General features: G+C 41.6%; 1 protein-coding gene across 3 annotated transcripts in view; it reads right to left on the reverse strand.

The window, feature by feature from the left end:
• Positions 1 to 2,746: 2,746 nt before the first annotated feature.
• Positions 2,747 to 14,159, reverse strand: part of UIMC1 (ubiquitin interaction motif containing 1) — a 98,193-nt gene continuing 86,780 nt past the window's right edge. For all 3 annotated transcript variants that reach the window (XM_079968223.1, XM_079968222.1, XM_079968221.1), the window contains exons 12-14: positions 6,145 to 6,208; positions 4,087 to 4,129; positions 2,747 to 3,211 (exon numbers count right to left, since the gene is read on the reverse strand). In XM_079968223.1, the coding sequence (XP_079824349.1) occupies positions 2,998 to 3,211; positions 4,087 to 4,129; positions 6,145 to 6,208 (321 nt within the window). In that variant the 3' untranslated portion in view covers positions 2,747 to 2,997. The remainder of the gene's footprint in view (positions 3,212 to 4,086; positions 4,130 to 6,144; positions 6,209 to 14,159) is intronic.

A 14,159-nucleotide genomic window follows, 5' to 3' on the forward strand; every position in this document is an offset into this window, starting at 1 on the left:
TCTATTGGCTTGGAAAATAAAATAGAACTGATGGCTGGGTGCACCTTAGTAGCTCCGGTGTGGAGATCCCAGTGTTGGCACCGGAGAACTTCGCCCAATGCTGGTTTTGTATAATGTGCCCAGTACCATGCCAGAGTGTGGTCACCCTAGTTCTGCGACACCTGGGATCAGGATGCTCAGAACATCCTCTCCCTCTTAGCTTCTTTGAAGCCAGTCTGCCACACAAAAGGAGACAGACACGGCAGCAGAAAAAGGTGCAGCCAGGCTTGCAAAGCAGAGATTATTGCTGCCCAGGCTACCGAGCCAAGCTTTCCTTTGTTTGCTCACTGCTATCAAGTACCCTGAGTGAAAGTGCTCCAATCGAGCGGCGGTACAGGCTGACAATTTCCGTGAGACGTCCGCTAGACACTGTGCAGAGAGACGAGTGGCTCTGTCCCAAGGTGACACCGTCCGCCGCACGCCCTGGGACTGTGTCAGCTTTGCCTGGAAGGAGGCTCGTGGGAGCGGCTGCTGGTGGGATCCCCAGCCTGCCGTGGCTGCTTTCGTTGGTGTCTCCTTGAGCCGACCCTGAGCATTGGTGACAGCTGAGCTTGGGAAAGTCATTCTGCTTTTTCCTTATCACCAATTGAAAAGATAAACAAGGGGTTTTGCTTCCAGCGGCAGGCCTGCAGTGGATTGACAGTTAACGAGGAAGAAACCAGGAGGGTTTCTTTTATGCAGACATCTTTTATGCAGTGAAATTGGAGAAAGATCTCAGATGCACTGAAATTTGGTGAGGTAACAAGGGAAGGAGTGCGTGCCAAGGCAGTGGAGGACATGGCAGCTGAAGACATGGCAGCACCAAATACAGCCTATTGCTTTTTTATTCATTTTTTACCTTGCCTTGCCATCAGCGTCAAGCAAGCAGAGTGATTCTAAGCAGTTAAGTTCCGCAGAATTTAATGGGCATCACTCCCTAGCTGAGGCTGCTTGGATTACAGCCGCTGGCTCAGGGCCCATTTATGCACTGCACAGAATCAAGAGGTGAAGCTTTTCCTATACCGCCCCACCTCAGACAACAGGTGGCGAGTCATATCTGAATCCTACACATCTAATCGATTGTAGGAAACAATAATGTCAAGAAGGGTTTATTGAGCCTTTCTGCCCCACAATGCATTTTTTCCTCCGTAAAGAGAGGTGGTTCCTCACAAAAACAAAACATCTCTTTTTTACAGAGGAAAGAACTGCTTTGGACATGCAACCTCCTCACTTTTCCATAGAGAGCCAGAAGTGCCCAGTTCAAGCAAAGCTTTCTCACTGAATATATGAAATGGGTTCAAACAAAACTTTGAGGAGTCCACGGGACTCGGGGAGCAACAAGGCTCCCTATGGTACTGGGTGAAGGTGAAGGGCAACACTACCACTGTTTTGGCCATGGAATGGACAAAGCCAGCAAGCTCTAAATAAAGCCCCCTCCCTCCCATTCTTCCAGCCAGCTAGGGTTGGAACTCAAGATGCCTGAAGCCCAGATAAAGGAAAATCTATCCTGTATCATGGTTTTTTTTCCTGAAAAGGAAACCCCTTCTACCCCTTCCTTTCTCTTCCTCACACGCAGAATGCACATACGCCTTTGCAGGACACCTCTAGGCCACTAAAATCCTTCTGTCTTTAGCAGGAGTTGACACCAGCCTTTTCACAGTAGATAAAACAATGTCCCATTAAGATAGCATGTCATCCTTCCTTTAGTTCTCCCTGGCCTCTGTAAGCAATTTAGAGACAGGGATTTCTTTGTTTTATGTGTAATTGCTGTTACCTGTAACCTGCCCTTGAGCTCTTGCAATAGCGCAGGCTCTGCATCAAAACAAAATAAAGTCCCAAGAATGTACAGTATTTTGTAGAAACATGGAACAATTAGGTAATAACAGAACATCAAGGTGTGGGCTGCTCGCTTTTGCTGTGCCACAGGCCATGTTAGATACCCCTTGGGCCTAATTTTTAGATTCGAAGCTCTTTCAGGCAGGGACTGAATGAATTATATTACGGTACAGTACCCAGCACAACAGAGCTCAGGCTAAATGTGGCCTTCAATTAAAATTAAAACAGCAGCCGAGAGGGGATTGATCATAGGACAAGCAGGGGAGCCACACCATTGATACCACAGCCTCACAGACCTGCTATGTGTCCGTGTAACTCAGGGTAGCAATTGGCAGACTAGAGACCCCATTTGATACCTGCCTTGATTTTTCCTTTCCTGTGCCAGATTGGAAATCTACCCCAAAGCACCTTGGCCAGGGATAATCCAGCCTGCCAGATTTAGGAAGTTGGCCATTTCTGATTTAATTTAATCTAATATATTAGGACGAAAACCCAATTTTTGTCCTCTTTTTCTCTCCTCTTTTGTATTTATTGATCTGTCCTCAAGTCATGATGCCTGCCCGTGTATAACGTAAGCCGAAGACTGGCTAATCTTGTCCATCACACTCATATTCCGTCAGCAGTGTGAAGTTAGTGCAAAACAGGGCAGGCTATAACCAAAGCTATACACACCTCTAAAGAACCATTGTTTTTAATGGCAGAAGCACACCTTTATGTCTCTCTCACTCATATAACAGGTCTTAAAAATGCTCAGCTTTGGCTAAACCACTCACCAAGTTTTTGACATATGCAATAAGATGCCTCATACTGACCAGTGGGCTTTTTTATGGACACATAGGTTTGAAGTAATAAAATAAAACAGTAATAAAAAGGATTCCCAAACAGCAGAGGATTGCAGATTATAAAAACATAATAAATATATTTCATTTTCTTTTATAATTGAAAAGCAAGGTTGAAGAGGCATCTATAAAGTACACAACCAATTCAATACATGACAAATCCTGCATGGTTCATACAATATGTACAGAAGAGGGATGTCTGAAGCTGGTAGAGAAGTTGCACTCTTCCTGCCAGACAAAGTCAGTGGAATGGAAGAGCTTGCTTCCTATTCCGTTTCCAGGCCCCTTTTCTCTTGTGCAATGCTCAGTATTTCTTCCTGCTCCTGAGGCTGGCTTTGGCTTGTTTCTGACTGCCAGAGCCAATGGCGAGCTGTTTTTTGAAGTCCACTAGGCAGTCTTTGGCTTCAGAAATGGAGGTGAAAGATTTAATTGGAGAGTCACTACAACCTGCTTGGGGATAGGTGCTCTGGACGTTGTGGCTGCACTCTGCTTTCTTGCCCGCCTCTGCCAAGCTGCACCTGATAGGAGGGAAATACAAAAGAAAACAAAATGTAAAACCAGACAGCTAGTCTTACAACATGAGTCTGTAAGCCATAGTCTTACAAAATGCAACTCTTCCAACTGCCTCCTCTTTATTTATTTAATGCATTTTACCCTGCCTTTTGGTCCCCTTCAAGGTGGCTCACAACCTAAGTTAAAATGTCCTACAAAACACATGCAGTAATAAAGATAAAAAGAGAAAAGAAAGAATATTGCACAAAATAGAGCAAACATATAAAACAATGGGGAGGAAGAGGAATTGTACTAAAGGCACAGTTGAACAAAAAAGTCTCAGCAACTTGTCTAATCACCAATAATGAAAGCCCACTGGGACACCCTGGAGGAGGAAGCCTCAGACTCTGGGCACCAATGCAGAGAAGGCCCTGTCTCTGTCAATTAGACCTGCAATGACAACAGGGTGCAGAACAAGCTTCCCATTATTAATGCAGCAAGGCAGGCCAGGTCATGTAAGAGAAGGTGATTCTTCAAATATTCTAGTACCGTTTAGGGCTTTTAAGGCAATCAGTAGCACCATAACCTGTGCCCCTATACATACAGGCAACCAATGAAGAAGATATAAAATGAGAACTCTGCTGTCTAATGTAGTCAACACCTCCTAGTGTTGAACTCAGAGTTATTTCCTTCCCGCCTGCACTCAAAGGTATTTCCTTCTTATTCAGAAGTGGCTGAGTTCCTTGTCCATCAACGGCAGAAACTAATGTTACATACAGTCAACTTTCCACCTTACTAAAGCCTTTCCTTTCGCTTTGCTGATAGCACGGTGCTCAAAACCTGCACTAAGGTGGTCATACTTTTGCTACGGCAGGTGAAAGACCCTGTGGCACTGGCTCACCTTGAGTCGTCTTCTCCAGATAGTGTGGCAGCCTCCTCTGCATCTGAAATGAGAGTGCATCACAGGATCTTAATCCCACCAGCAGTGGTACAAAATTCCAAGTCATAGGAAGTGCAAGTTCCATTTTATTTTGCACTAGTGACTGCTTAGAAGCCATTATGGCAAGTATGAAGCTTAAATACAGAAATACATAAAACCTCATCTGGAGTATTAGTTGTCCAGTCTGAGCATCACTCTTTGAGAAGGATTTTGGAGACAAGTGAGAACAGGTTCAGAGGAGATCAATAAAGATGGTCAGTGGTGTGGAAACAAGGCCTTTGAGGAAATGCTGAAGAAACGAATGCTGTCCTGACCCCTGTACTCCTGTTTAGAACCCCACTGTGAAAGAAGTAGTCATTTTTCTGTGAAGGAGGGGAGAAGAACTTCAGTTTTGTTGGGGGGGGGGTTGTCTTTTATCATGAAGTAGCCTTCCTCAATCTGGTATCCTCCACATGTTTTGGACTAGTATTCCCATCGTCCTTGACCCTTGGCCCCAGCCAGCACAGACAATAGTCAGGGATGATGGGAATGGTAGTGGGCACAATTTTGAGGAAGGGTGCCTTAAGGGCTCATAATGTTACAAGGTGACTGGTGTGAGTGTGTGTGTGTTCTTGCTTAAACAATCATTGTGTGTTCCCTGGAGGCCTTTCTACCCCTCCTCAAAGACAACTGGTCAAATTAAAAAGGGGCAAATATACAGACATGAGCTTAAAAGGAAACGGGTATATTTAGCCTGGAGAAGGTTGAGGAGAGACGCAATAGCACCCTTCAAATACCCAAAGGGTTGTCACACAGAAGAGGGCAAAGCCTTGTTCGCTGTTTCCCCATTGGGCAAGACAAGATCTAATAGGTTTAAGATTAAGGAGGGTAGAACTCATTTGAATGTTTGGGGAAGCCTCAGATTACTTAGAGGGATGGTGGGCTCTTCCCCTTGCTAGAGGTCTTCAAGCAGAGATCTAAAATGTCCACCTATTGATGATGCTCCAGTTCTGTATCATGTGCACTGAGCAGGGGGGTGGACTGGAAGGCGTAGAAAACCCCTCAAAACCTATAGCTCTGTGATCATGGCTGGCCACTCTTTCAAGACAACATTCATTCCAATGAGAAGCTGCATCCCTTGGAAAACACTGCTCAGCCAAACTGGATTTGGCAGAGGAGGGGGAACTATACCTTTTCTGGTGTTGCAATCTTGGAAGGAGCCCCATGGCAACAGATGGAGCTTTAAAAATGATTTTGTTTTAGACTTCTATCACCTGAACCTACGCCTTTTACAGAGACAAACTAAAACCAAATGTTAGCAGAAAAACTGGTAATGAAAAGATTTTTTAAAATATAGCTGAATAATTACTATGCAGGGGAAAGGAGGCAGATGCGTTTCTGCTGCCTTGTTTCAAAAGAGGCCTCTCACAAAGCTTCTGGGAATGTTCCTTCAAGAATCAAGACACCCAGTAATAACCTTTGCCCTCATTATGGCCAAACAGCTCTGCTAAGAGCAACAAAATTGTGGTGCGCAAAGGCCTGGGTCTTTCTTCAGAAAAAACATGCATGTGGGGGAGAATAGCAGCAACCAAGGCTGAGCTATGCTCTATAGATAGAAGGCAATCATGTGCTTATGCTATGTTAGAGAGCAACGGTAGAATCAATATATCAGCAATAAGGCAAAGATCTGGTGAATCTCAGGCCTGGGGGCCAAATGCAGACCTCGAGACATATCTATTTGGCCCATATCTCTCGCCAGCCCTGCTCCATGCCCTCCTTAAGTGCTTTTGCCTGGCTGGAATGTGCCCAGGAATGAACTGCAATGGCTGCTCTTCTTTGCTTGAATGATAGATGAAGAGAAGTGCATGGGTGGCAGGTTAGAAACCTCTGGTGATGTAGTCTACTGTACAAAGAATCTAATGCTCTACCCATTTTTGCCTCTAGTCCTGCCCACCACTAGCATGTGACCCATGAAGGCATGTAGCCCTCCAGCTGAACAAGGTCTCCCACCCATGCAATGAAGTGTGTTGCCTCTCCTACCTGAAGCCTTGTGTTCGGATTGCTCCAGCATGCTCAAGAGGTGGCCTTCCATTCTTCCCTTCTCCTGTGGCAAAGTAAGAAAACATCCTCATTAGGTCCTGAACGAACAGAGCTCCTAAGGCAGAACATTTCCTGCTATGTATTCTGGACAGAGGCAAAAAGGCATTGGGAGAATGTCACAGAGAAGAAGGCTCTCTGAGTAGAAGGCACTTGGCAATGTAACACTGGTTTCAAAATTATGACATTCTGGAACACAAAACATTTTGGAAACTGTGCCTTATTTCAAAACTTGCACATCTCCTGTGGCTCAGGATCCATGGTCTGGCTTTGCCAGAGCATGGGAAAAAGGGGTTGGGTCTCATAGAAAGCTGGTGTGTGAAAGTGGGGGGGGGGGGAGAGGAGCAATGAACAATTTGCAAGCGAGCTGAGCAAAGAAGGCCATCCCTTTGATCACTACCTTTCCCATTTTATCTTCTATTTTCTTTAGTAGATATTGGCACAGTGTTTTCAGGCACTTCTTTGCAACCCTAATGTTCAAGAACATGTGTTGTTGTTTTTAAGACATCCTGTTTGTAGGTTACTAAATTGGATAAGCAGAGAATGCTCTACTGGAGGTGTGCCATAAGGATCGACAGGCAAAGGCTCCAAGTCTAGCCTTTGCAAATAATCTTGTCCCTTGTTTTATCAACTTTTGTATTTCATTCTGTAGACTGAGGATAACCTCAACCTCTTGTCTGAATGAAGCACCATTTTGACATATTCTCACTGAAGATGTCTAAAATATGCACAAATCAAGCCAGGTAAAGAAGTTCCATGAGCCGAGATGAAAGGAAAAACAGAGAAATGATTATTTGCCCAGATCTTCCAAGTTTTTAACACCTTGTGGGCTTTAACACTCTAGCTGCAAACTACTTATTAAGTTTAGCAGGGCTAGGTAGAGAGGCAGGACTCCACAATCAAGGTGAGACCTCTATGCAAAATCCCTGCACCAACCTTAGACATTACTAATTCTAAAGGGATGGAAGAGAACATGATCAGGTTGCTGAAAGGAGCTGCAATCTGTTTTGGACCCACTGGCCTCCTGTGACACCCTTTGCTATGCAGATGAAACTTCCCTAAATGTCTCTGTCACATCAAAATGTTAATTGCCATGGAAGTCATCCCAGTTTATCTGTCCCTCTTCCTCTCTACCCACGAAATCCCCTGTCTGCCCATCCCAGCAGCAGCATACAAATCAAAAGCCAAAGATGGATGGGAGCATCTAGCAGTGGCCAAAAATGTATATTTGGCTGTAACAAAAGAAGGGCTTAGTAAAACAGATTTGGTGAGAGGTTCACAAAAAAGTCACTAAAGATTAGAGAGAATTTGGGGATTTATCATTTGGATTACATGCTATGGCAAACATAATTAACATGAAACAGACATACACACACATCCCATGATGGTATGCCAGGAAGTAACAAACAAGAACTGTGTTGTTATGTTAGAACTGGGATGAGATGTTATGAGAGGTCCCTGGCTGTCACAAAAATAAAAATCCCAAGACCCAGCAGAGGAAATGATGGTAAAGAAATGCTAAGTGTAGTGATGTTGAATCCTACATTTTAGGTTATTAGCTGTGCTGAGGGAGTAAGAAGGCAGAGGGGTTGTAGGACTGCTGCTTTTGGTGGTAGCTGTAGGACATCTAGTTTCAGTCTAGGAATCAAATGGAGACCAGAAACTGCATTCTGATTCTGTTATGCTGTGCATCTGTTGGCTAACTAAATACAATCCACCATTAATCAAACTCTTTCAGTTTATTTTAATTGCTCATCAAGTTCTATGTAGTAATCAGGTAGAATACTAAAGTAAATTTGTCAACTTTGAAGGTTCCAGATTCTTTAGAGATTATGATTCTTTCTTTTAAAAAAAAACCTCAGAAAAATCTTATGTACATCAAAAAATTCTGAACAACAAATTCTGATCTAGAACAACTCCAGTATGTGAAGACAAAAATCAGGGGAGTTGGTTTGGATTCTCTGTATTCTTTGGAAGTAAAAAAAAAAAAAAAAAAAAAAATGACTTCCGGTCGGCGCCAGCGCTTAATGGCGGTCCGAGCCTCGAGCTCCGAGGCAGGACTGCTCCGTTAGTTCGGGTCTTACCCGCTACGGCAAGCGGGGGACCCCTAAAATCACAGGCGCGGAGCCTGTGAACAAAGGAGATTCGGTGGGCACCTTTTGCGCCCCCCGGTACTGTGAAGGAGCCTTTTTAAAGGCTTCGGAGCGGCATCGGGGTAAGCGCGGTGCTGAGAGTCGTCACCCAGCTAGCGGAGTGAAGCCGCGTCGCCATGAGCGGAGAGCGCCGATTCCTTCCTGCAATTGGAATTTGACTACAGCACCCGTGAGTAAGATTGAAAAAGTAACGGGACATTAAAAAAGAAATTTGGCTGAAAACGGGAAAGGCAAAAATTAAGGAAGTCTGCCTCCCCGGAACTGCAGAAGAGATAAAGCAACGAAAATCAAGCTGCATTTAAAGGGAATTTTTCTAATTTTTTTAAGCTGTCAAACTGACATCGGACTTAAAACCTCCCCCCAGATTGGCAGGAGAAGGGGGGAAGGGATTGGAACGTTGTTAACCTGCTGGAAAATTAATGGAAAATTAAGATCTTCCATTGCCAAATCCCCCGGGGTCGGGCTGCCCAAATAAGACACCGGGACGTGGACTGTCAAACTTTGAGAAGTGGGGGTTTGTTTGCAACAAAGTTACCGGACCTTAGACGTACCCTGTTGCATTTTGGCCACATAGAAAATAGAGACATTACAATTTGGATATTGGAAACTTCTGGCTACTGTTATACTTCCTTGCCTCTTTGTTTTTTTTCTATCTTTGCCATTTGGATACAATTGAATGCTCCCTCTAGAGGGTTCTATGTGAAACTGTTGCACTTGGAAAAGTAACAGTGGGATTTTCCACTTGGGAATCAACTCTGTGAAAACGACCTTGAGGATATGAGTGCCCCTACAGAAGAGATAGTAACAAGGCAGAAAGCAAAACAATCTCAGAAGAAAAGGGGCTCTATATCAGGAACTGCAGCTGTGCAGGAAAAAACACCAGCTTCTATGGATCCTATGACTCAGGCACTACTTAAAATAAATCAATCCCTGGAAGCATTGACAAAGCTATCGACAGAGAATTCTAAAAAATTAACAGAGTTGACAACAAGGTTGGATGTGAATACAGCTAGTGTTAAATCTAATACAGATTCTATAAATAGATTAATTCAGGAAAATTCAGAAACACGAAAGATTGCAGAAAGTGCAAAAACAACGGCTGAAGAGACAAGGGAAAAGTTTGGGTCTATTATTAAAAAAGTGAATGAGCATGATGCAGCCCTCTCCTTACTGGAACTTCAACGTAAAGAGAAGAACTTAAAATTTAGATTGGTGCCTGAAGGGGAAGGGGACAACCTTGTGAAATTTCTTACAGAGAACATCATAACTTTTTGGCAGGAGGAATGGGAGGAAGACGAGGAACTTGAGATAATATCAGCCTTTCGACTGGGTAGAAAGCAGGATAAAAAACCAAGGGACTGTCTAATTACACTGAGATCAAAAGAAGAAAGAGATAGAATATTGAATCTGCATTATCAAAAGGCATTGGTGATCCAAAATTGTCAGATACAGATTTTTAAGGACATTCCTAAATACATTTTAGAGGTGAGAACATATTACAAAAGCCTAGCAGACCTGCTGAAGAAAAACACTATACCATTCAGATGGGAGTTTCCACAAGGATTGTCCTTTAACTTCAAAGGAAGGAAGATTAAAATAAAAACAATTCAGGACAAAGAACAATTTTTGGAGAGGTACCTGGAGGATCTGCAGAAAGGAACTGTGGAGGAGAGGGAACCACCTGATATAGCAAATTTGTCATTTGGACTTTCACTACCACCATCGGAGGAAGAGCAGAAGCTTGGAGCAGTTGGAGGAACAGCTACTTAAATACAAAATGTCTCTGCAACTCCTTAGTTGGAACTGTAACGGTTTGAACCTTCCTCGGAAAAGAAGACAGGTTTTTCACATTTTGAAGAAAGAACAATTAGACATAATATGTTTGCAAGAAACCCATATTGCCAGGATACATAGGAAATTACTGATAAATAAGAGACTTGGTCAAGAATTTATCTCATCAGACAAAGTAAAGAAAAGAGGTGTGGTGATCTATGCAAAGGAAAAGTGGGCTCCAAAATTGATATTTAAAGATGATCAAGGAAGATACCTGGCAATTGAAATACAAATTCAAGGAGAAAAGATATTAATTGTGGGAATTTATGCCCCAAATGAAGGGAAGGTCGAATTCTTTAGGAAGTTGCATGAGACATTAGTTGACTTTTTAGATTATAAAATCCTAATGATGGGAGACATGAATGGAGTTGTCTCAACAAACATGGACAAAGCACAGAGACAAGTGATTTCAAAAGAAGGGAGACTACCAAAGATCTTTTTCGAAATGACTGAAACAATGGACTTGATTGATATTTGGAGAATAAAGAACCCTCTAGAGAGAGAGGGAACTTTCTTCTCTGAAGCAAAAATGACATGGACAAGAATAGACCAAATCTGGATTTCTAGCAGTCTGGCGTCAAGAACAAAAAAAGTAGAAATATGCCCAAAAACGTGCTCCGACCATAATGCGGTGAAGATGGAGATGAAACTAACAACAACTGGATCCTTTAGATGGAGAATGAATGACACCCTATTTAAGGATGAAGAGATCCACAAGAAGGCCCTTAAAACATTAAAAGATTACTTTGAGATCAATAGGAAAACAGATGTGGAAAAAAGAATAATTTGGGACGCAAGCAAAGCCGTGATGCGAGGTTTCCTGATTCAACAAAATTCTATTAAGAGGAAGCAACAAAATGAGAAGAAGGAAAAAATTTTAGAAAAAATAAAAGAAGGAGAGAAGAAGTTGAGGTCTAAACCAAAATCCCATGAGATCTTGAGAGAAATAAAGTTCTATCAGATGCAGTACATGGAGCTTATGAACCAACAAATAGAATGGAAGATAAGGCAAATGAGACAAAGAACTTTTGAATCAGCGGATAAATGTGGGAAACTTCTGTCATGGCAATTGAAAAAAAGGCAGAAAATGAATACTGTAACAAGTTTAGAAATGGATGGAAAAATTATCCATAAACCCAATGAGATCAACAATTGTTTTCAAAGCTTCTTTAAGAAATTGTATGCACAAGGGTCAATTAACGAGCAAGAAATAGAAGAATTCATCAGAAAATACGGTTTACCAAAAATCTCAGAACAAAGTAAAAGGATCTTAAATGAGGAAATAACAGAACAAGAAATAGAGGGTGCCATTCAAAATATGAAATTGGGAAAATCACCAGGACCAGATGGCCTGACGGCCAAATACTACAAAATGTTGAAAGAATGGTTGACACAACCATTGAAGGAAGTTTGCAATGAAATTTTGAAGGGGAAAAAGGCACCTGAATCGTGGAAAGAGGCTTTCATCTCACTTATACCGAAAACAGAGACTGAGAAGAACCAGGTTAAAAACTACCGCCCTATATCCTTACTCAATGTGGATTACAAAATTTTTGCAGACATTTTGGCAAAAAGATTGAAAAGAGTTTTAGCAGAAGAGATTCATAAGGACCAAACAGGCTTTCTCCCAGGTAGACATATGTCAGACAATGTGAGAAATATTATAGATATTTTGGAGCTGTTGGACGTTGACATTAATAGGAAAGCAGTTTTGATTTTTGTGGATGCAGAGAAAGCCTTTGACAATATTTGTTGGACCTTTATGAAAAAGAATCTCCAAGGGATGGGGGTAGGCCAAGGTTTTGAAAACGGTATAGGTGCAATATATTCTCAACAAAAGGCCAAATTAATTGTAAATAATGTGGTAACAGAAGAAATACCTATAGAAAAAGGTACACGACAGGGTTGCCCAATATCCCCTTTGCTTTTTATATCAGTCCTGGAGGTATTGTTAAACATGATCAGAAAGGACCAGTTGGTTAAAGGAGTTCAGGTCGGAGTTAGACATTATAAATTAAGAGCATTCGCAGATGATCTAGTATTGACTTTGCAACAGCCAGACACCAGTACCAAAAGAGTATTAGAATTAATTGATATATTTGGTCGAGTAGCAGGTTTTAAATTGAATAGACAAAAAACGAAAGTGTTGCAAAAAAATTTAACAATGGAAGAAAGAGAGAGTTTTCAGAATGAAACAGGCTTGGAAATAACAAAAAGGGTAAAATACCTGGGGGTAAACTTAACATCCAAGAACGTGAACTTATTTAAGGACAATTATGAAAAATGTTGGTCAGAAGTTAAAAAGGATTTGGAAATATGGTCAAGGTTGAAACTTTCCTTGTTAGGCCGAATCGCTACCATTAAGATGAATGTATTGCCTAGAATGTTGTTTTTATTCCAGACGCTGCAGATAGTGGACAAGATGGAATGTTTCAAGAAGTGGCAGAAAGATATATCAAAATTTGTCTGGCAGGGCAAAAAGCCCAGAATTAAATTTAAGATTTTAACTGATGCAAAAGATAGAGGGGGGTTTGCCCTGCCGGACTTAAGACTTTATTATGAATCAGCAGCTTTCTGCTGGTTGAAACACTGGCTACTTCTTGAGAACACTGACATTTTGGACCTGGAAGGGTATGACAATAGTTTTGGTTGGCATGCATACTTATGGTACGACAAGGTAAAGGTGTATAAAAGTTTTAAAAACCATATTGTAAGGAAAGCATTGTATAACGTTTGGATTAGATACAAAGATTTGCTGGAAAGTAAAACCCCTAGGTGGGTGTCACCAATGGAAGCTAGGGAAGTAAAAAAGCTTAATATGGATTCTAAATGGCCAAAATATCATGAGATTTTAGAATATGATGGCGAAAGGGTGAAACTTCAGAGTTATGAGAAACTAAAGCCTAAGGTTCGAGATTGGTTGCATTACCATCAGATAAATGAGACATTTAAACAGGACAGGAAAATAGGATTTCAGAAAGAGAAGTCAAAATTAGAAACAGAACTGTTGGAATCCAATACTAAGAACTTATCAAAAATGTATAACTTGCTGCTAAAATGGAATACACAGGATGAAACGGTGAAATCAGCTATGATTAAATGGGCACAAGATATTGGTCATGATATTATGTTTGCTGACTGGGAACAGTTATGGACCACCGGTATTAAATTTACTGCATGTAATGCATTAAGAGAAAATATTATGAAAATGATCTACCGATGGTACATGACCCCAGTCAAGCTTGCAAAAATTTATCATTTGCCTAATAATAAGTGTTGGAAATGTAATGAGACTGAAGGCACTTTCTACCACCTTTGGTGGACCTGCCCAAAGGTTAAAGCTTTCTGGGAAATGATCTATAATGAAATTAAGAAGGTCCTTAAGTGGACTTTTCCTAAGAAACCAGAGGCTTTCCTTTTGGGCATGGTGGGCCAAGTGGTGTCAAGGAAGGATAGGACTTTCTTTATGTATGCCACTACAGCAGCAAGAATTCTACTGGCAAAGTATTGGAAGACGCAAGAACTACCTACTCTGGAAGAATGGCAAACAAAGGTGATTGACTTTATGGGACTCGCCGAGATGACGGGCAGAATCCGGGACCAGGGGAAAGAGACAGTGGAAGAGGACTGGAAGAACTTCAAAATATATCTTAAAAATAATTGCAAAATTGAGGAATGTTAGGATGTCAGGGGGTAAGAAGTAAAGAATTGCAGCAGTAAACAAAAAAACTTAAGAAATTTTTATGAAAGGGAACTAAGATAATGGACTCAAGGGTTGCTAAAGAATTATTAAACAAGGATGCAGGGATAGGGAGGTATGGGGAAGTCAAAGAAAGAAGGGTAAGAATCGATGAGTATGATGTGATACTGTTTTACATTGTTCTTTATTATATGTGTGGAAATTAATAAAAATTATTATAAAAAAAAAAAAAAAATTCTGGGCAGGCTTTCCTCCAGCTCCCCAAGGAATAC

Source organism: Podarcis cretensis (assembly GCF_951804945.1).
Source record: "Podarcis cretensis genome assembly, chromosome: 2".
NCBI lineage: Eukaryota > Metazoa > Chordata > Lepidosauria > Squamata > Lacertidae > Podarcis > Podarcis cretensis.